Source organism: Quercus suber, unplaced genomic scaffold (genome assembly GCF_002906115.3).
Source record: "Quercus suber isolate HL8 unplaced genomic scaffold, Cork oak 2.0 scaffold_175, whole genome shotgun sequence".
Lineage (NCBI taxonomy): Eukaryota > Viridiplantae > Streptophyta > Magnoliopsida > Fagales > Fagaceae > Quercus > Quercus suber.
Window position 1 is genome coordinate 1,020,866 of NW_027069635.1, and position 24,241 is coordinate 1,045,106.

The following is a 24,241-nucleotide window of genomic DNA, read 5'->3' on the forward strand; positions in this document are numbered from 1 at the left end:
TATATAAAAATAAAAATTATATGAGTAGAGATAATGGCCCCATAAATAATTTGGGCTTTCCTTTGTGTGGGCTTGTAGGTAATTCCCAAAATGGCCATCAACAAAGGGTCAGAGACTTAAATTTCAATGAAAATTTTCAATGAGACTATTAATTTTTTTTTAACTAATAATTTGGAGACCCAATTTTGAAAGGCTCAAAATTTACAACTGTAAACAGTTAATCATGTATTAATGAATTTTGAGCTAAGAGTTTCCTTGTATTGTAGTCCTCGTTAGTGCAAAATGTGATTTCTAGATTCCTATCCTTCTCCCATATTTGGTTTTGATTTCAAATGAACCCAAGCCCTAAACTGCTAGTCTCTAAAGTTTTTAAGGGTAAATATTCCCCCAACACAGGCATCTTCTTCTCAGCAGAAATAAACCCAAAGCTACCTAGGTGTGGAGAAACAGAAACCTACTGGAAAGAACATAGAAACTATCACTGACAGAGCCATTCACAACATGATCCTTAATACAATACGTCCATGGCCAGCCTCACTACAAATCCTAGAACTAGAAAGATGTCACAGCTGCAAGGACCCATACAGCCCCACACATCATTCTCAAACTCTAAGTGGTGGTTCCTAGCTTCTAATTTTTTTTTATTTCCTCAAACACCAAGTAACCTTTTGAGAGTTCATTGTCCTTTATCACTGAGTCCTTAAGAGTCAAAGGTGAACGAATGCACAAAACGAATTTTGCACCTTGCACCTTATAAATACAATACAAGTCAATCCAGTTGATCAGAAAAGATGAATTCCAACTATACACAAGTCTAGCCAAATACAAGTTTTGAGTCATTGATGGGGCAGACAAATAAAGTAGAGGAAAATCCTACAACACAATCTTTAGATCATTATACACTTTGTGACGCTAATTTGTTTCACATTTCCGTATTATCTTGAACAGTGACATATACAGGTTATAACAGCATGGATCTGAACTTTATAATGAATGGATGAAAAGGCATATAAACAATTTTCTCTGCTTTCCAGCATAAAAATTACATCCCTGAGCTTGTATCCAACCTCTATATCTGGAAAGCCGCGGCCCCTCACAAGCAATGAACTACTGCAACTTGAGAAACAAGAAATCCATTTTATCTGCACCAAGATGTACAAGCCATAGAAGAACGTCCTGCACCCAAATCTGGTGTTACCACTAATGATAATTCACTTCAATAATTAAAGGAAAAAAAAAAAAAACCCACGGAAAGAGGAATTAGAAAATAGCAAAGTCCATTTCATAAATGAAGGTACTTCAAATAAGCTAACCCAGTAATTCTTTTTTTTTTTTTTGGGGGGGGTGTGTTTGGGGGGGGGGGGGGTGTGGAGGGTTAAGTACTCTACACTACAGAATTTTTTTATTAAAAATCAATCCCATAGCGGCATTTTTGAAGGTGTGAATAACTTTATACAGGCTAATGAAATTATAGTGCATCTTGCCTCAGATATAAGAAGTTCAACTTTACTTGACCTATCATGGCAAGGCGGTTTGCACAAGGCAATGAGACATGCCATTAATATATCAAAGTTTGTCCATGCATCTGCACTTCGATTGGAAGCTAACCATCAATGAGCTTTCTTTAACACCAAAATTGGCTTAGATTTAAGCTATGAGACACTGCATTATCATATCTTTCTTCCTAATTTCAAATATTTAATCAAAATGTACTAGTTTTAGTGTCCAAAACAATAGAAGCATTGCTGGAAGGAAAAGAAGCAAGGAAACACCTTTATGCCTGAAAAACTGGAGCTGTGGTTTGGTGCGAGTTATTTCCATCATCAGTTCCCTCAACTGCTTTGGTTCCATTGACAGACATGGAGCTCTGATCAGATTCCCCAATACCATCTCCAGTAGAGGATCTTTGAATAGATCTTGCTCCATCTCCAAAAGATGAGCTTTGCATCCCATCTTGACCAATGGAGCTTGGAACAGATTCTTTTGGTTCTTGCTCAACAGACAATAATGAGTCAAAAGCAGGTGTTCTTTCTTCCTCTGTACTCTTTATATTATCCACCAAGTCATCATAGTCCAAATTCCGCAATATTTCTGGAAGTGAGAAACCACTGCCCTCCGCACGCTTAGCTCCCATTTCAATGTCAATTTTCTCCTTTGAGCTTATAAAAGATTCCCCATTGTTTGGAGTCACAGATGCCACCACCATATGTTCTTGCTCCTTAACAAATGATCGGAATTTATTCATGGAAGGGCGGATCTTAGAGAAAAAAACTTCTTTTAGGTTTCCCATTATTCCTTTGTTATATGGATTCTCCTTCTTATCATATCGGTATCGGAAGTTCTCATATGTTGTCTGAATCAAAACAAATATAACATGGGGTTGAATACTTATTCAAGATATATGATCCATTACATCTGGAGGAAAGCCATTAAAAAAGACAGGAAAGAAGAAGCTACATTAGGCAGTTTGCATGTGCAAAAGAAAACAAAGACATTAGACAAGCATATGGTAGTGAAAATGTCTATTAAAAGTCAGGTCATGGTCCCATTAGTAGCCTAGACCCATTCACACCATGGCAATCAGACAGAATAAACATGATAAATCTCATAAATTAATTGGCTTGCAATACTTTTTTTTTTGGAGAGTTTTTTTTTTTTTTTGGGGGGAGGGGGGGTGGGGGGTGTGGGGAGGAGAGGGGGAAGGTCATGGAGACCCTATTGGAGTGTGACCACAGCAGCCTCTGCTCATTAAGGAAGTAATGTCTAAGGGACCTAGAAAATAAGGGGTCAGTATGCTCTCCCTGGGTCCCAATAGCATCCTTCAGTGAACCAACATCATGCCTCCAACAGTTTGAACTCAGGACATTGACCCAAACCAAACCATATGAACCTTTGCCACTTAGCTTCCCACCCCTGGTGGTGGCTTGCAATAATGTTACTATTTTAGAAATCAAGTATACACTTTTAAGCAATTTCCTGAGTGCAATAAAAGTATACATGAATTTCCACAATAGATAGCTCTGATAATGTATTCCAGAACATCATTTTTTTTCTTTTCTTTTGATAAGTCAAAACATATAATGTGATGTAATTTATAAAAGCTACAAAATTTGTGCAGTCAGATAATAATACAAAAAAGCTTTGAGCACTCCTTTCAAAACCTGAACATGATATTAAATAAACAGACCCTTAAGAGATGCTATAATCTAACCTGTTAATAAATCTACTGACGCCCTATACATAAGGCATATTCATAACTACATTAGCATAATTGAGACATAATGAAGCACTCTGAGTAAAATATACAGCATAAAGCATTCATTTATATGTATTTTGAGTAATAAGATTACCTGGTTTGTGCAAATCAGATAGAAATGGAAAATTGTAAGGCCACCAACAAACCAGACAGCTATGAAGCAGTACACTACGAGAAAATCCGATGGGATGTCATGCGACACAGCATTCCAAAAACGGCCTTTCTTTTGAAGAATGTTGGTCAAAGAAAATGCAAACACATAAATGCACAAGATGGTTGAAGTTGATATGAACATGAAGAAGAACCGATAGTTACGCTGCAAGCAGATTAACATGTACTTCTACTGTTAGATCCAATAATATATTATTAAATAATTTGAGTAGCATTTGCACACCAAATAGATTTTAAAAGAATCCATTTCCTAAGCCATATCATCTAAATCAAATACAGCATCTTTATTATATAAATGGTTCTTATTGCTTAAAAAGTCATACTAGGATTAAGTATTATTGTAAATATTCCTTCTGTACAAACCATGATACATACTGGTTACTATTCCAAAAAATTGATACATACTAGTCACATAATTATTAAAAAAAAATTAAGAGTGTTGCTGCCTTAAAATTGGGCATTCACTGTTTCCTTGCATTATAATCATGGCTGCACGTGTGTACTCTTTGCAAGGATACTAATTGGTGAAATTCTTGGTTGGTACCCAAGACAAATGCCACAAGGCTATTGCTCAAAAATAGAATGGCCCGTGACAGTCAGTATAAAATAACTCACTGAGGTAGCCTCAGCATTGACAGGAAACAATGTCTGAAGAGGAGCAATCCTCTAACAAAGAGCAATTGGAGGAGGTCGAGGTGCAATTGTCCCAAACAACGAGACATCATATTGTGTAATCTAACTCAAAGGTACTAACACTTTAAGATTCACTCATATCGTACCAAAAACGTGGGCATTTAAATGATGTCAATATCAGGGTCATTGCAGCCAATCTTTTTCAATTGCTAATTAGAGTCATTACCAGAAAATACTTCCAAACACCTTATGTATGAAAAAGAAATTCCAGAAATTCAACAGTTTTTCTAGAAAAGGGATCAAAATAATCCAGTAATTAATTAGTGCAAGAGAACTTATCAGAATTTCTGAGATCCCCATGCTTTTAACTGTAAAGCAGAGGCATCCGTACAGAAGCAATGCAAAACTCAAAATGTAAATATTCCAATGATACACCTTGGAAACATCTAGGTCATGCGGTTAAACAGAAAACAACAAGATTGACTTCCAATCCATCTATTAACAATATGTGCTGCATGTTTTGGTCACTTAAAGTAGAGTTATAAAAGATTCCATAGTTTCAGAAAAAATGAAAATATACCATAGAGTAAAGCAACAAAAGTCAGTAAATCAGACTGCACATATTTTTTAGTAATTTAAAATACATGACAAAGTAGAAAACAAAAAAGTAATTTACAGAGAAAGCAGCATGGTTAGTAGATTACTACTTCACTAGATTATTTCATTGTCATTATCTCTTCTTTTTTTGCTGTTTTTATGCAATTTTATCTTTCTACAAGCAACGTTAACGAAACTAATATTGAGTGGGTTTACTAGGGTTTGCCTTTTCCAGATTTAATTACCACAAGCTTGGGGTAGAATTCCTAACTCTAATCAGGTTTCGAAAGAGTTCAGGATATGGAATGTCTAACAAAGTTTGGTTTGGGAAGACTTTCCTTGTCTCAGATTCAACCCATTGCATTCCTATTGATTAGATGTAGCAGCTCTTCTAATTACTTCAGTTGAATTGCCCAGAGATTAAAATCTACATGGAAAATTCTCTTTCTTTACTTGGTAAAACCCTTATGATGAATTTATATATATATATATAGAGAGAGAGAGAGCTAGAAAATTTTCTTTAAGAATAGTTGTATCTCCATTCAGTTTGTTGATGGGTTTACCATAAGTAATATAAATTCGAATTATATTCTTAAAGCTTTTCTTCTCTTTCTCTCTCTCTCTTTTCAACAAGTCTGCAAGAAGAAAAATGAAACTTACTAATCCAATGCATTGCCCAACCCATGGACAGTGATGATCAAATCTCTGGACACAATTGTTGCAGATAGAACAATGAGAAGTACGAGGCGGGCGATAGAGCATACAAGTGTCACAGTACTTCACTTTTACTGAGTGACCATTCACCATCACATCTTTTGTCCGGGGTAGTTTCAAGTGAGGTGTTCTCCCACTAACCCACTCCATCGATGGGGTAGTTACATCAAATGCTTCATCTGATTCAGGAGGGCTTAAATTTCTAGGGACTATTCCAGGATCTCTACTAGAGGTCAAGAAGAGAAATGATAAATCCTGCAGAAAGTTTATAGGGGTTATTGATACTGTAAGTGCCAGGAGAAGCAGTTATTGTAAGTGTCAAGAAAAAGGCATGAAGGAACAATTCTGAGGGAAATTCAAATAACATATGGAAATGCAACCATTAAATCTTGATGTTACTAGAGTCTAATGGAGAAGGTCCATAGTTTGGAATAGACCCAATACCCTAAAGACGAAGGTAATGTGTACTACATGGTAATTTCCATAAATTTGAAAAGTTAAACATCAGAGTAATCTTCTGAAATCCAAAAACAATTGATCATGCACATACAGCACAAAAGATTAAATACTACTAAAACAAAATAGACTTGTCCCAAAAGCTAATTGGCCATTTGTGTGTGAGGAACCAAACCTTGACACCAAGGTCCATAGCCACATTTTATAGTCATCTTTTAGCTACGTGCCCACCTCTCTCCATTGGATATTTTCTTTGGAGCAAGGCTTGGCCATGCCACTAAAACAATAAAAACATACACAAAAATCTTCCAACTTAATTATTTAGGCTTGAAGGGTAGAACAAAACTGAGTCATTACATTTCCATGTGGTGTTTGACTACACATTTTTTTATCTTCTTTCAAATTCATGTGGTAGCTTACTTCCCTAGTATTCTTTGTTCATTCACTGCCTCTTTCACATGTGGGTTCAATGGATAATTGAAAGGATATAAGTAAACATAAAAAATGCATTCATGAAATATTTTTGCAACATCCAATTAGTGAGGATGGAGTCCACAACAACACAGGACTGGGGCTTCGCAGTTAGCACATGCATAGTTTTCAAAATGAGAAATGCTATATTCACAACATTATCATAACAAATCTTAAGTGGCAGGTTGTTACTGGTTGTTATTGTAAGGGCAAAAAAGTAATCTCAGTGGTAGGTTCAAATTTGAATAATGACAACTAACCATCTATGATTTGTTGTGAAAATGTTGTGAATGTAGCACTTTTCTTTCAAAATAGTCATCACTAGATAGACATAAAACAGAAAAACTTACCAAAACAGTGATGAATAAACCCACAATCAATACAAAATACCAAAGAAGGTTATCGTTGTTCTTCATATCCTTGATTTTAAGAAAAATCTTTACAGAAAAAGTAATTGCAGGGATGGCAATAAGGAGTGTGGACAGAAACAGAGATGCCACATCAGGCCCAAAGATTAATCTCCCACCACAGAAAAATTTCTGTAAAGCCAAGAAAAGAGACCATCAGCGTGAGTGTCATACTACTTCTTAATCTTCAGTAATATTGCAACAGTACCACATGTATTTAAACAGCTGGCTTCTTTATCAACCAAAAGACAAAACTTCAAAGACAGTGAAGCTATAAATATTATATATATTAAGTAAAAGTAAATAAACAAGAACACTTTTACTAACCATCATGCCAAAAAAATACTTAGAATAAGAGACTGCAAAAATCTAAAATTCTAAGCACCCATTCTAGTCACACGAAGCTATCTCAAGTGAAAGGAGAAGCTTAGTAATGTATGTAATGCATCAAATTTGCTGATTACCAGGGGGCAGGGGGGTGGGGGCATAAAATCTGTAGGCTCAAGAAATGATTAATAAAAATCTAAACTTTTACTATTTCAACCATTCAACATGACTGAGAGAGAAATTGTGCACGAAATGATCAATTATCTATAATCATTACTCCCTCCATCCAACTTGTTTTACCACCTTACAAAATCCAAACTCTTAATGAATTATCTTTGAAATAAAAAGTTGCCAATTTCCAAAATTACCCTCCTTAATTTATACCCAAAAATTTATACTCAAATAAAGCAATTGGAAAAGAAGCATTGACTTCTTAATAAAGGAAAAGGTAAGAAAGAAAAGTTATGAAAATTGGTTCTTTTGACTCGTCAAAGTGAACACTTTAGGACATCCCGAAATAGAATATTAGACAAACAAAATGAGACATATGCTTTAGTCTTCATCATTGTTATCTGCTGGGAAGACGACAAGAACTCATAAATTTGAAAAAGACAGACTATTATCTTTATCATTGTTATTTGCTAAGAAGATGACATGACCTTGTAAAATTCACAGTAATTCAATAAGCCTAGATGCAACTAATTAGGATTTAAGGTTCTCATGCGCACCCAAGGGGGGGGGGGGGGGGAAAAAAAACGCACACACACACACACACAAAAGCACAAAATAACCATTGCATTAGTTTCTTTCTCTTCTACCTACTGGTCAGTCAAGATAATTGGTATAACAGTACGAGAGAATGAGAGAGAGAGGAATGGCTTATAAGTTTTCCCTACCTGTAGAAAATGCATGCATACACAAAAGAAACATTACAATAGTTTTTTTCTCTATCTACTGGTCGATCAACATAATTGAGATAACAGTAGAAAAGAAAGGAGAGAGAGAGCAAATAATGAAAAACATAATCATTATGGTAAATTCAGACCCCCTGATGGATAATTAGCTTGCAATACATGGCTGATAATTATTCATTCATGAAAAGATACATTGTATAAATAAAAAAAGATGAACATCTAAAGAACTTCATCCAATTGCCAATCCAACAAGCAAAACTAGCAATCATCAATAAAATAATGAAATGATGACAGGAAGGGATAAAAAATATGTAAATGAGTGGAACTTAAATGCGAATAATATAAGAAAAATTACACTTTATCACCAAAAACTATACTCCAGATTATACTATGCGTCCTAAACTTTTCAAATGTACGTTTTGCACTTTAAACTATGACCCCAGTTACACTTTACACTTCGACGTTAAGTTTGCCGTTAACTTGAATGGAAATCCAAAGTTTATGGTGCAAAGTATAATCGAGAGTATAGTTTAGGGTGATAGAGTGTAATTTCTTTTTTGTTTTTAAAGGATTGAGGGGCAATTGGGTCTTTTCACATGATGTCATACTTTTCCATCCAAGTTAACAATAAACTTAACTTTTTTTTTTTTTTTTTGATAAGTAAGAAAAAATATTATTGAAGAAGGAAAAGCATGAAAAACACACAAGGTTCACGATAGTGAACAAAGAGATAAAGGAAGAAAAAAGAAACAAACAGACACTAAGCTATTCTAAGGGACAAAAGAAAATTCATAAGTGTAGAACAATCCGAGAGACCCCAACACTGAGACCAATCAAATAGGGTCTGTTGGTATAAATCTAACTAAGCCAGAGATTTCCCAATATCCTCAAAAGAACGCCAATTATGTTCGATCCAAATAGTCCACATTAAACATCCCAAAACCAAATTCCAAATATTAGAATTATGTTTCCCAAACCAATGATAACAACAAAAAAATAAGTCTGCAACTGAACCTAGCATAACCCAATCAATCCCAAACAACTGAAGCATATACATCCACAAAGAATGAGTTACCGGACAGGAACTCAGCAGGTGATCCCCAGATTTTTTCATTACAACAACACTTACAACAACAATTCGCCAAAGTGTGACCACGAAGCATAAAATTATCCAAAATTAGAATCTAGCCATGAGCTGTCCACATAAAGAATGCCACCCTTTTAGGAACCTTTACTTTCCAAATGCCCTTCCAAGGAAAGTAGAAAGAGTTACATTTCGAATCTTATGATAGAAAGACTGAACGTCAAACTTCTCAATTCCATTGAGGCTCCAACAAAGCCTATCACTAACTTCACCCCTAGGAATCTGAGTTTGAATGAAGTGAAGAAAGGAGTAGGAAGCCGCTAACTCCCGATCATAAAATTCCCTATAAAATCTTAAACTCCATATACTATCATTATCACCAACTAGGGGACTTAACACTTCAGAAATACAAGCTTCCTTATTGGCTGGACACACAAATAACTGAGGATAATTTTTCCTAGTCCACTTATCATGCCAAAAAAGAATGTGAGAACCATCCCCCACCACAAAAGATAAATGCTTAGAAAAACTTTCCCACCCTTCACTAATACTTCACCATAAACCACAACCATCAGCCCTTCTACAAACTCTAGTGCTCCACCCCCTTCCCCTCCCTATATTTCATGGCTATGACCCTCCGCCATAGATGAGTAGTTTCGTGGCCATACCTCCAAAGCCATTTCCCTAATAAAGCCTAATTAAACGACACCAAATTCCGAATTCCCAAACCACCCAACTCACATGGTAAGCAAACCTTTTCCCAAGCCACCATGGGGTATTTGGCTGGGATGCACAGACGCGGCGCCAGAGGAGCCGCACCCGCGTCCGACATGGAGCGACGCGGCGACGCGCGAGGGACACCGCTGCCCGCACGTCGGTGCCACGTCCTGCCACATGCTTTTTTTTTTTTTTTTTTCCACAACTCGCGCCGACACGGCTTTAGACTCGGGCCGATTCGTGCTGACTCGGGCCGTATCGGGCGAAACCACCGAAATGGCCGATTCAAGCCAAAATTCAAAAAAAAAAAAAAAAAAAAAAGGTGCAAAACGCACCGTCTGAACTTAATAACAAACCCTAAAGGGCCTAAACTCACTTTTTTGATAAGTAATAAGTTTATTAATATCAAAAAAGGGGAACACCCTAGTACACATGAAGTGTACAAGGGTTGAAACAATCAAGAACAAAAATTACAAGAATCTAAGAAATCAAGAAAATATAAAAATGATTGGTTCCACAATGCAGCCAACCAATCCATTAAAGTTCTAAAGAAAAATAGTTTCAAGTTAGATATGGATCTCTCCTTACCTTCAAAGCACCGACTATTTCTCTCCCTCCAAAGGCACCACAATAAGCAATGGAGAACCATCAACCATATATACCCATTTTGATGACGAAAAAAACTGCCTTGCCAACATGCTAGAAGCCCCATTACAGATTGCGGCATAGCCCAACTCACTCCAAACAAACCGAACACCATAGCCCACAGATCCATTGCAACCGAATAATGAAGAAAAAGACGATCAACCGATTCACCATTACACTTGCACATGTAGCACCAATCCAATATCCAAACCTTCATGTTCCGTAGATTGTCAATCATTAAGCATTTCCCTAAAACAACAGTCCAAACAAAGAAAGCTACTCTAGAAGGAATCTTTTGTTTCCAAATACTTTTCCAATGGAAGAATAGTCATTAGAGCCCACTAAAAGACTATAATAATCCTTAACCATGAAGCCCTTCTTTCTATCCGATTTCCAGCACATCTTATCATCCCTAAACCCTCTCACCGAAGCACCATATATGGTATCCATGAAACTAACCAGCGCCTCTAATTCCCAAGCATGCACGCCCCTAAAGAAACTGACATCCCAAAATAGGGTTCCATTATCAAACTTCATAATCTCAGCCACACTAACCTCCTGATCTCGGTAAATTCAAAACAATTCAGGATAGCTGACTGCAAGAGATGTTTCACCACACCAACGGTCTTGCCAAAATTTCACCCTAGACCCATCCCCAATATCATATAGAATGTGGCGAGAAAAGAAGGCCATCCTCGATTAATAGTTTTCCACAAGCTAACACCATATGGGCCATTAATAGGTCTAGTACACTAGCCACCCCATTTACAGCCATATTTCACTGCTATCACTTGCCTCCAAAGGGCAGCCCTCTCCATCCCAAATCTCCACAGCCACTTCCTAAGCAAAACTTCATTAAAAAGTCTTACCTTCCTTATCCCCAAACCTCCCGAAGCAATGGGACTGCAGACAGTAGCCCAATTAACCAAATGGAATTTTGGTTCATCACCAATGCCACCCCATAAGAAATTCCTCTGAAGTTTCTCAATTCGGTTAGCCACAGCAACTAGAATAGGAAATAAAGATAGAAAATACGTGGGTAAATTAGATAGAGTGCTTTTAATTAAAGTAACTTTACCTCCCTTGGATAGGTACAAATGTTTCTCACTTCATCCAAACACCAAACTTTAGCTCTCTCACTCCGTCACTCATCTCTCTATGCTCTCTGCGGTATGCTCACTTTGGTTTTTCTTTGCCTTCACTCTCTGCCACTCTATCTTTGCTCTCTGTCTCCCCTGTGAGACACTCAACCACTCAGTCACTTCATTCAAACTTCAGCTCTCTCTCACACATTCTCAATTCAAGTATTGATATAAAACTTTCAATCTTAGTTTGGTTTGTGATTTGTGATTTGTGAATCCGTGATTTAAACATCATGTTTTAGTTACTATCTACTATTGTTCTTAAATTTGGTATATGTTTATATAATGTGAAAAAGTATGCTTAGCAATATATTAAAAATATAAATAAAAATTTTTTTAATAATTTTTTAATCACCAAGTCCCGCCACACCAACACTGACGCAGGACAACCAAAACGAAATTGAAACAACAATAAAACAAAAGGATATGACCTAAGAGTCAGCACCTAGGCCTTACTTTGAGTCAACACCAAGCGGAAGAAACCACTAAGAGTCAGCACTTAGGTTGGACCTGGAGTTAGCACCAGACTAAGGAAAGACCAAACAACCATTTTTTTCATTCATCAAAATATCAACTATCCCTCAAGGAGTACAATAGGTTGCTTATAAAGGATTGCTAAATCCTAGTTCTAATTGGCTAGGAAACCCTAATTGCCTTATTACAAAAATAACTTTACTTCTAAATTAAAATACTAAAAGCCTAATAAACTACTAGGACCTAAAACATAAAAATATAATTGACTTGCAAACATAAATAATATTAAATAATAATTTTCTTGCATCTCTCACGTCATTCTCCTCTGGTTGGAGAAAACTCGACCTCGAGGTTTAAAGCATTGAAAGATTTGGATGCTAACAAATAACACTTGCTTCAAGTCTGAAATCACCTTAGGGAGCACAGGGAAAAGAAAAATCTTGAATTCCACCACATCAAACTCATTTGGAATAACAAAATTAATGTGTGGAATCAATATAATCTCTTCTTAAACCTTATAAACCATGGGAAGCACTGTGGTTTTAACCTCTTCAACTTCACCAAGATGTAGATCTTCAAGGACTGTGGAGGGTTGATCAGAAGCACGTTCAACAACTTCAACTTTCACATCATGTGCACCCTCTAACATAATACTCTCTTTAGGCACCATCTCTTCACTTTACTGCTCTTTAGTAAATTCATTTCCTTGCACGCATGTTAAAGCAACACTTGTCAAGGCATGTACATCTGTGTCAACATTAGGTTTTGGTGTTGCTGGAGGATTCTCCACGACCAAGATATCATCATCAATGTTATCTTCTATTGAGGCAGTAATAAGTTCGTTGTGATCTAGTATCCTTGGTTTCCCAATTGAATCGGTTCGAGTCTTCATTTGCTTCATCTAAGCAATCCTGTCTTGAACATTTTTCATGAGCTTTACAGATAAAGCCTTTAATTCCTTGGTAGATTGTTCCAAAGTGCGTTGAGGACATGAAATGGGATGAGTATAAGGATTCATCGTATTTGCTTTAACTTAAAAAGTACCACACTGAGATTGGGGTAGATACTTAGGTCGATTGTATAGTGACAAATACTCATTACAAAACTTTTCTTTCATATCTTCCCACACACTAATGGAAGGTCCATAGTTCATATAGCGAAAATACTCAAGATTCTCTCAAAACCTTTGTGCTTTACCTCTTAACTTCAACTTAGCATATCTAACCTTTTTGTTATCTGCAAAATTTGCTTGCTCAAAGAATTACTCCATCCCATTCATCCAGTTGACAAAATCTTGTGAATAAGTTTCATAACCATCAAAATAAGATACTTCTAATATTACCATGATTCTCTAAAATAGTGCTTCAACAAATAATTGCTGTGATTTTCTTTGGACAAATCGTTGGAATGGGTTTCTAAGACTGTTCTTCTTGCTGGCTTAAAGTGAATGGATCTTACTTGGACAAGTGGACTTGTGGATGAACAATTTAAAGGCCCAATACATGCAATGGGCTGTCATAGCTACAGTACTTTCTTTCTTTTCCTTTTGATTTTTTTTTTTTTTTTGAAATACAATAAAAAGAACTACAGTTTAAAATTAAAGTCTGCTAAGCCCAACTCCAAACATGTAAAACACCAAAGCTAAAGAAACTACTAGAAGCAAAACAAACTAAAAGAGAAAACAAGCGGCGGAGCAAGCACGAAGCGACACTGGAGTCAACAGTGGAGCGGCGGTATGGGCTCACCGGCGTTCATGGTCAGCGGTGCTCGAGGTGCAGATCAGAGCTCGCACGTCAGATTGCGGTGACGGGACTAGCGAAGCATGAAGCGACATGGTGAGAGCGGTGTTGACGGTGAGTTGGCGTAGGTGGTTCTCGGCGGTGCGAATCCAATATTGACATCAGCGGCTCTTGTGGGCTTCAAACTCCTCTGTTTTTGGTTCGGTGGCTGATGGGTCTTGCGGCGGTGAGTGTTGATTTGTGGGTTTCGGTAGCTGGTGGTTGATGGGTTTTTTTTTTTTTTTTTTAAGGTTATGGATTGACTTGTGATGATGCTTCATACAGATCGGTGTTTGCTCTGATACCAAATATGACGCAGGACAACCAGAACGAAACTGAAACAACAATAAAATAAAGGGATATGACCTAGGAGTCAGCACCTATGCCTTGCTTGAAGTCAGCACCAAAGAGGGAAACCACTAGGAGTTAGCACCTAGGGTTGGGGTCAGCACCAGACCAAGGAAAGACCAAAAGGCTATTTTTTTCATTCATCAAAATATCAACTATCCCTCAAGAAGTACAATAGGTTGCTTATAAAAGATTACTAAACTCTAGTTCTAATTGACTAGGAAATCCTAATTGCCTTATTACAAAAATAACCTTACTTCTAAATTAAAATACTAAAAGCCTAATAAACTACTAGGACCTAAAACATAAAAATACAATTAACTTGCAAACATAAATAATATTAAATAATAATTTTCTTGCATCTCCCGCATCATGCACCCACCTTTTTCAAAAATTGCTGAGTCCTGCACCCACATCCGAGTCCCGAAATGCACCCGTACTTCATAGGTATTTGAAGCACTTAACTGAGGAACCCCACAAAAAATTTCTCTGAATACGTTATAATCTCATTGCCACAACTTTAGGAACAGTAAAAAGGAAAAGATAATAAGTAGGAAGGCTTGAAAGGGTACTTTTCAACAAAGTGAGCCTGCCACCCTTTGACAAATAAAGCCGTTTCCAGCCTGAAAGCATCTTCTCCATCCTCTCTAGAATCGGATTCCAAATAGAGGCTATCTTATACAAGGTACCCAATGGCATTCCTAAATAAATCATAGGCAACCTGCTCACCTTGCATTGAATAATATTAGCCAAAATTTGAATGTTGCTCACCTCCTCAGCAGGGACAATTTCACTTTTCCCCACATTCACCTTCAAACTAGTAAAGGCTTGAAAACAAGTCAAAGCCAACCTAATGGATAGCAACTGCTCCCTAGAAGCATCACAGAAAAGAATGGTGTCATCAGCAAATATAAGATGAGAAATACGATACCATTAGAATTAATAGGTCCTACATGAAAACCCTAAATGAGACCACTCAGTTTTCTTCAGAATCCGATTTAAAACCTCCATGATCAAAAGAAAAAGAATGGGAGACAACAGATCACCTTGTCTTTGGCCTCTAGAGATACCAAAGAAATCAATAGGAGACCCATTAATCAAAATTGAGAAGCGGACAATAGTGACACAAGCCTTTAAACATCTCCATCAACCCCCAAAGCCCATCCTCTCCAACAAATAGACCAAAGTGTCCCAACTTACATGATCATAAACTTTTTCGATGTCTAACTTACACACCAACCCCTGAGTCTGACACTTCAGTCTACTATCTAGGCATTCATTAGTAATAAGCACTAAATCTAAAATCTGTCTACCACCAACAAAAGAATTTTGTGACTCCGAAATGAGTTTATCCAGCACCATCCTCAATCTATTAGCCAACACCTTAAATAGCAGCTTATACACACTGCCCACTAATCTAATAGGCTGAAAATCTCTGATATTCAATGCATTATTTTTCTTGAGAATCAAAGATAGAAAAGAAGCATTCAGAGATAGTTCAAACTTTGAGCTCCCATGATCAAAGAAGGCCATAACATCCTTTTCCACTACATTGCAGCATTTTTTAATAAGGGCCTTAGTGAAGCCGTCAGGCCTGGGGCTTTATCACCCTCCATCTCTTGAAGGACCTGTACCACCACCTTAGAAAAATCCCTCTCAAGAGCAAGCCACTCATACTCCTCAATACTAGCAAACTCCAAACCATCCATAAAAGGACGCCAAGAATCTGACTCCGTGTACAAACCCTGATAAAAATGAACCACCTTAGACCACACCTCTTCCTCGTCCTCATAAAGGACACCATCCACCTCTATACCTCAAATATGATTAGTTCTTCTATGTGAGTTTGCTACCCNTTCCCCCTAAAAGGAAAGGAAGAAAATGCAAACAAAAAAAGAAACACTAGCCTCATTGACACGAAACTAAAGTGAAGTTGCTGAGTTTGACTTGAACCAAAATCAAAAACTCATTTCCACTCCATATGGTTCACATTTTATATGTAAAAATTTCAAGTTGGTAAAAGAACAGAAAAAAAAAAAAATATATATATATATATATATTATTTTTCATTATTTTTTTATAAAAAGAAATTTGAGAGAAACTAAAGACAATGAAATACATTTCTAAATTCCCATTTGGTTTGCATTCTACAGGAGAAAATAAAATGAGGAAATGAATGGAATTATATTATAGTTTAGTTCTTTCACGAAGAGAAAGTGATGAGAAAATAAGTTTATAATATATATATATTTTTTTAGACATAACCTTCTTTCCAAACATCACCCATCTTAGAGAATATTTTAGTTGGCTTCAATTAAAAATTTAACCTCTTTTCCTCACACTTTTATTAGTGTAGTATGATGATATAAAATCCAAAAGAATACTAAACTAAATGAATAGACCCGCAAAAGAAAACTCCCACAATCAGCTTTGATTCTTTCATGTTGTCTCTAATCACATTAGTAGAGCTTCCTAAGTAGTGCAATTGTACAATTTCCAGTTATTGATAATAGAGGATCAATCATCATAATCAAAAAAATAGCAATAGACATATCTAAAATCAAATAATCACCAACCAAACAATGAGCAATAGTGGACCCCAATACAAAGAAAATACAATTGGTGAAGTTGTCACAATTTTATTATAGTCATTCAAAAGAGAAAAGAAAATTTAAGAAACCCAATTCAGTTGATGAACTGAAAATTAGCATAACATGAAGAGCAAAACCAATTGACATAGACATAGAGAGAGGCAGAGAAACTCACATTACTTCCCTTCCAAACTTCGTACAGCCGTCTGGGTTTATCATTCGGGTCCATAGTGTTACTAAGAAGAAGAAAAACCCAGAACCCAGATTAGAATTTCTAATCAAAACCACAACAGAACCCTCTCTTATCACAACCCCACTTTCTACTCCTCACTATGCAATGCATACATCACACCAAAACCCACAAAAATCTTCACACAAAACCAAAAAAATTCCCATCAGTTGGGTACACAATGCATGTGAAAGTGAACTGGAAGTTGAAAAATCCAGGTGAGAGAGAGAGAGAAGAGGTAGTTGGATCAAAAGAAAAACCAGCTGCCTCTCTGCTCGCCCAAAAAGCTTTTAATTTTTGTTTTCTCAGATCGATTATACCAACAAAGAAAGATGCTATCTCTTTCTCTCTCTCTCTCTCTAAACTGTTTTTGCTATTTCTTTCTTTTCTTCCAAAACGCTGGCAACTATGACTTGGGGGGCGGATGTTTCAATTTCTCGCGGATTTTACGCGCGTTTTAGACATATACATATTTTATTACCTTATTTTATACGACAATGAACAATGTCAAATGTTTAATAATATATATATATATATATGTTGTCATCAAAAAATAATATTTTATCAAAAAAAATGTTTTTTTTTTTTGTTACATATGCGATATGTATAAGAGTTGGTCTAACTCTAAGGAACTTTACCAAACGTGCTGTCACGGCCAATACTTATTGTTGAATTTGTCTAAAGTGTGCCTTTGTTTTTCTTATCTTTCTTCCATTTTTGGTATTGTTTTCTTTGTATTTTAAGCTTGCAGTTATCCTTGCTTTTATCTTATGTATGTATAACATGTTTATATTGGCTCTCATGAAATATTATAGACTTGTGTCCTTTAAAATTTTTTTAAAAAAAAAAGTAGATTTGAGGCTCTTTCAATCTTGATAGCTCTGTCTTTCAATTATTTCATTACCTTATTTTTGGTGGTTGCATCAAATTACAATAATCTTTTATATTAAGAAAGTTCAATTTATTTCTCAAAAAAAAAAAAAAAACAATTTATTTATTCATGTCAAAAGACTCAAAACTATTGAGTTACCACTTCTTCATTGATGTGAATTGGCGTGTTATTGCAAGGAATTTTGATCATACGGCTAACCAATGCTATCTCACCAAAATTAGAAAAAGAAATCAACGTGCATAATTAGGAAGAGTTAGACACTTGATGGAGACTTGCATATATGCGTATTCCAAATTCTATTTCACCTTGGAAAAGCAAGAAACGTAAAAGTAGAAAAGTTTCGTTAAAGAAAAAAGAAGTAGAAATATAATTAATCCCGAAAAAAGAGCACATCACCAATTTCCAGGATTTTTATTTTTTATTTTTTAGCATTAAGAAGTTAATAACTTGATAAGCATGTAAATTTCGGAAATATTGATGCCCTTCTACCATCTATAATCTATTTCGGTGAACAGTGACAAGTTTGTTTTAAACACAACTTATTTTTGGATAGAAATTCCATAAACTCCATCTTATCTTCTTATGAGTTGTCACTCCTAAGTACTAATCTATGACTACAACATATGCTGCTATGCAAGGAATTTATCAAGGTTCATGGCTGTGGTAGCCATGGATTGAAGGTACCATACAAGTTAGCATAAGAAAAGCCCTCAATTTTCTGGTTTGTGCATAATTTGTTTTTATTTTAACTTTTCGTATACTAATAAAATATAAAATAAAAGAATAAAAAAATTATTTTCAATGTAAATACTAAATTGTCTATCATAGCAAATAAAAATGCTTCCGATAAAGCCAATGAAGTCTTTAATATTATGAATAATCCGTTAGTTAATTGTCTTTTTTAAGATTTTCTCAANATTTGTTTTTCTTCTTCTATTTCATGTGAACAAATAAATCGGTGCATCTCTTTCATATTTATTATTGAAAAGACAAATAGGTTTCACCAAATCTTCAAATACCCATTTATTAAATTTGTAAATTTCTACCTTTTTTTTCTTTTTTTTTGGTAATATGGTTCTCTCTTGCTTGACTTTAATGTAAATGCACGTTTTCATTTTCCGCCACACCGCACCCATATTATTGGCTCTACCAGTCTACCTACCTATAAGACTTGGGTTTAAGGTGAGAAGAAGTCCATGTACTCTATATATATATATATGTGTGTGTGTGTGTGTGTTTTTTTTTTTTTTTTTTTGGGGGGGGGGGGGGGGGGGGGGGGGGGGCACTGCATCTGCAAGAAAATATAAAAACATATATATTATAATCTTCAAGTTTCAATCTTGATAGCTCTGTCTTTCAATTATTTCATTACCTTATTTTTGGTGGTTGCATCAAATTACAATAATCTTTTATATTAAGAAAGTTCAATTTATTTCTCAAAAAAAAAAAAAAAACAATTTATTTATTCATGTCAAAAGACTCAAAACTATTGAGTTACCACTTCTTCATTGATGTGAATTGGCGTGTTATTGCAAGGAATTTTGATCATACGGCTAACCAATGCTATCTCACCAAAATTAGAAAAAGAAATCAACGTGCATAATTAGGAAGAGTTAGACACTTGATGGAGACTTGCATATATGCGTATTCCAAATTCTATTTCACCTTGGAAAAGCAAGAAACGTAAAAGTAGAAAAGTTTCGTTAAAGAAAAAAGAAGTAGAAATATAATTAATCCCGAAAAAAGAGCACATCACCAATTTCCAGGATTTTTATTTTTTATTTTTTAGCATTAAGAAGTTAATAACTTGATAAGCATGTAAATTTCGGAAATATTGATGCCCTTCTACCATCTATAATCTATTTCGGTGAACAGTGACAAGTTTGTTTTAAACACAACTTATTTTTGGATAGAAATTCCATAAACTCCATCTTATCTTCTTATGAGTTGTCACTCCTAAGTACTAATCTATGACTACAACATATGCTGCTATGCAAGGAATTTATCAAGTTCATGGCTGTGGTAGCCATGGATTGAAGGTACCATACAAGTTAGCATAAGAAAAGCCCTCAATTTTCTGGTTTGTGCATAATTTGTTTTTATTTTTAACTTTTCGTATACTAATAAAATATAAAATAAAAGAATAAAAAAATTATTTTCAATGTAAATACTAAATTGTCTATCATAGCAAATTAATAATTGTCTTTTTTAAGATTTTCTCAACAAAAAAAAAAAAAAAAAATCTCTTTTTTGAGGTCATTTTCGAGTACTTTTTTTTTTAAGGGGGGGTTATGAATCCTTTAAAAAAATTAACGAATATATATAATACAAAAAAAAAAAAAAATTAAGTTTTGGGGGCCATGTGTAGTTCCACCCTAGTCACCTCAATTTAGGAGGTCTCAAAAATCATAATTTTACTCATCATTATTCAAATTTATATTTTAATTGATTTTGAATTCTATCATATATTTAAACATTTTATTAGAATCTTATCCACTTATATTTTCTTTAAATGGTAGAAAATATATTTTTATATACAAGTACATGTAGGAGGAAAAAATTTAATTAGCCAATTATAAAATGCCACATCAAAATTTAAAGGCAACTTCTAAATTAATGTCATTAAATTAATTAAATTAGATGATGACATGTGTCATCCAAATTGACATCACATTGGCATATCAAAATTTGCCATGTGTCATTTGGCCCACAAAATAAAGATAAATTTCCTATTCAAAGTTTATGGATAATTATCTTTACTAAAATAAAGATAAATTTTCTATTCAAAATTGATAGATAATTATCTTTATTAAAATAAATTAAATAGAAATAATTATTTATCTTTGTTGATTATTATCTTTATCAAAATAGATAAATTGAGATAATTATCTCTGTGGGGTTAGGATTTGTGGTCCAAGCCCAAAACAATAGATTTGTAAAGCGTGAATGATAGAGCTAGGTTGATTATGGAAATAACAACGGTTAATTACAACCTCCAAGTATAAACCAGCATAAAGATATAAGTAAAGACGAAATGAATTGAAGTCCGAAGAGGCTTATGATAAATCGAATAGTGATTACAGTCCTTAGAGCTATCTTAAAACCTTTCTTTTCTCCCTCCACTATCTCTAAGAAGAATTTGGGCCAATTAAGAGTCTACTACATCTTTTCAAGTAAATTAATTCAAAGTGGAGTTTATTCTCTGAAACCACTATAAATAGAGGACATCCCCTCTCATTTTAAAGACGAAGTTTTCAAGAGGCCCAAGGTCCGGAGAAATTCTATCTTAAGAATCTTTGAAGAACTTGAAGAATATTTGAGGAACTTGAAGAACATTCGAAGGGCTTGAAGAACTTGAAGGACAATAAATCTCTAATAAGCTCAAAGCTAGAGATTTATTGTGAAGACAAATTTTTCAAGAGGCCCAAACTTTGGAGAAATTCTGTCTCAAGAATTTTTGAAGAACTTGAAGAATATTTGAGGAACTTGAAGAACATTCGAAGGGCTTGAAGAACTTGAAGGACAATAAATCTCTAATAAGCTCAAAGTTAGAGATTTATTGTGAAGACCGATCAATCCATCTTCCAACTAAAATCAAGAAGATTTCTTATTTGAGTCAAGTTCAAAGAAGATATAATCAGAAGGTATTCTTTTATAAAAGAATTGAAATAGAGATTGTACTCATTATTCATCAATACAGATTTATATTTGCAAACCATATTTCTTTTCAATTGTTTGATTTTCTGCAATTGAGAAATTTTGTGTTTACTGTACAATTATAATAAATGCTTAAAATTTGTATTTTATTAAAATTTACTTTTTTTTTTAGAAGATTATTTGGTATATTCCAATTATCTCAACTAATAAGATCTCTTATTATTAAATAAGAGATTTGGGGTAGATGCTACTACCATAAATAATTGGCATCTTGACTTGATGATAAAGAATTATTATTATAGAATTCATAGATTAAAATTCTATGGTATCTTTATATATAACGTTTGAAAGTAGGCGTAAATACACATTTAGTCCCTACATTTTTACTTTTTTCCATTTTGGTCCCTACATTTTAATTTTACCACTTTTAGTCTCTAAATCAATTAACATGTGACATTTAAATCCTTTCCGTCACCCAATTAATGGAGAAAGCTAAAATGGATGACGGAGAAATAAAATAATGATATTTTTTTACACGTGGCCTAACCCACTTCGACACGTGGCTTTCCCGCCCTAAACCCAGTCACGTGTATGTCACGTGAGGCACTTACCAACCAATCTGGCGCGCAAGTAAAGAAAAATTCCCAAATCAAACTTGAATCCCTAAATCTGCCTCTGTCGAACAGCCTCTCTCTCAATCCACCATCATCATCAACCATCTCTCAAAACCACCATCTCTATCAATTTCTATCACTTGATACCCATACTTTTCAAATAGTGTAGAAAATGAAAGCTGGGAGACCTAAGTCTTTATGAAAAGGTCTTCTCTCTCTTCTCTTTGTCCTTATATATAGCTTTACAATATGCTTGTTGGCTTTTTCCTAGTAGGGGCCACAATGTTTTTGTATATTTTGGCTTTTTGACTGTTTGTTGGTCCTTGTCTGCATGTCCTTGTTTGTGGTTTACATTGTGGTCCATGTGTTCTCCATGTGCTCCTGTTGAAGATAGTTATTGTATGAGGGTTTTTTGTGTAATTCAAGTGTTGATAACTATGCATATGTTTCTTTTAGTATGACAAAACTATTGAAGTAAGTGTTATATTGTTACTTAAATATTTGATTAAGTGTTGTGATCAACTAATATTTTATTAAGTGTTGTGTTGTCTGCATGCAAAATGGAATATTTTATTAGGTATGAGTGTTGTTTTGTTAAATATAACATATATTTTGTTCTAAATAATATATATTTTGTTCTATAACTAGCATTGTTTAATTGGTTTTGGGGTTATGTTGCATGCAGAATAGATGAGCTATTTAGTATATATGTGCATCATGGTGGCTATTTTACTAAGAATGGCCGAAAATATGTGGGAGATGCAGTAGATGTAGTTGATAATTGTGACCCTAAAAGGTGTCCAAGGTTGAGATAGAGATTATATGTAGGGATTTTGGGTACACATCTGTTAGCAGGTTGTGGTATAAAGACAGAATTAATAAGGGGTCATGAAGATATTCATGTGTATGTAGAGCACCCAATACATGATCCCATATTAGTTGATGAAGGATAGGATGTTGGTGAGGGTGTGCAGCCATTGGCATTGGAGCAAGACTTTACAGGTTATTATGACAACAATGATAGTAGTTATAGTGATGGCAGTGAACATGATGACCATGATGAGGATGATTTTTACAGTTTTTATAATAGTGATGGCATGTATGCTAATGATCGAACTTTTAACAATGAGGATGAGCTTAAGGTTAATGTTGATGTTCCTACGGAGATGGCTGCTTCTCAAGTGGGTTCAAGGAGAGTAGGTAAAGAACCTATCATTGAGCACCCACCTAAGGAGAGAATGGATTATCATTAAGAGCACATTTGGTACACTGTAATGATTATTACATGGGAGTAAGAATAAGTATTACAAAGAATACATTAAGTTGGAATGTAATAAGTATTACTATTCATTAGTTTGGTAATCTTTTATTCATCTTGAATATGCATCCATAATTTAATAGAGTATAAAAATAAGGTGTAATTAAATAATTAAAGTCAAATTTTCTAAAATACACTTATTTTAGGGTGTTTAAAATAGAACTAATAATTAACAAGAAGAAAAATTTATTTTCTTTCCTTTTGAAGATGTGGCAACTAATGGCTTTTAGGAAATTTTAAAAAAAAAATTATTACATAAAGTGAAGGAATAGATATTTAGCACTTTTGATAAGGAATAATTATTCCTCATTTTGAAAAATAGCTATTCATAAGGAATAACTATTCATTGTAATAAAAACATGACCAAACAACCGAATAGTTATGTCATAGAAATATCTATTACATTACCATGTCTATTACAGTCTACCAAACGTGCCATTATTTTACCATTGAAAAACATAGTTAGAAAACATTGACCAACCAAAACACAGAGAGAACTTCACATTGCTAGTCCAATCATCAAGGAACAGGGGTATTCATTTCATTCCAAGAATAGTACCAAAAAAAAAAAAACCGGCAGGTGTTTCCATGCTAACTACCTAACCAAAAAATTTATATACTACCAGCCCTATGCATTAACAATTACAGGGTATTGAAACTCCCCCATCTATGTAACATACTAACCAAACATAAACACTTTCACACTTCCCACTTGCTGCTTAACCAAACTTCCACTACCTGTCTAACTACGCATACAATTACAAAGACAAACCCCACATATCACCACTAAGAATGCCAAAGCCACA

At 34.8% G+C, this 24,241-nt stretch overlaps 1 protein-coding gene across 3 annotated transcripts; it reads right to left on the bottom strand.

Annotated features, from left to right (window-relative positions):
- Window positions 1–778: 778 nt before the first annotated feature.
- Window positions 779–17,387, bottom strand: LOC112025883 (probable protein S-acyltransferase 4). 3 transcript variants are annotated; one of them, XM_065778196.1, is made up of 6 exons: window positions 16,901–17,387; window positions 6,649–6,837; window positions 5,318–5,626; window positions 3,351–3,572; window positions 1,773–2,353; window positions 779–1,176 (listed from the first exon to the last, which is right to left on the bottom strand). In XM_065778196.1, exons 1-5 carry the CDS (start codon window positions 16,952–16,954, stop codon window positions 1,775–1,777), a joined length of 1,353 nt encoding a protein of 450 aa, XP_065634268.1. In that variant the 5' UTR covers window positions 16,955–17,387; the 3' UTR covers window positions 779–1,176; window positions 1,773–1,774. The 3 variants fall into 3 exon arrangements, with proteins under 3 accessions (XP_065634268.1, XP_065634267.1, XP_065634269.1); XM_065778195.1 differs by lacking the exon at window positions 16,901–17,387 and adding an exon at window positions 14,517–14,594; XM_065778197.1 differs by lacking the exon at window positions 6,649–6,837.
- Window positions 17,388–24,241: the final 6,854 nt, after the last annotated feature.

Coding starts and splice junctions, on each gene's coding strand:
- LOC112025883 (XM_065778195.1), bottom strand. CDS start 14,579: ATGAAGTACGGGTGCATTTCGGGACTCGGATGTGGGTGCAGGACTCAG. Junction 6,838..14,516: donor CTCAGCAATTTTTGAAAAAG/GTGGGTGCATGA, acceptor TTGGCTTTACAG/AAATTTTTCTGTGGTGGGAG. Junction 5,627..6,648: donor GTTTATTCATCACTGTTTTG/GTAAGTTTTTCT, acceptor AACTTTCTGCAG/GATTTATCATTTCTCTTCTT.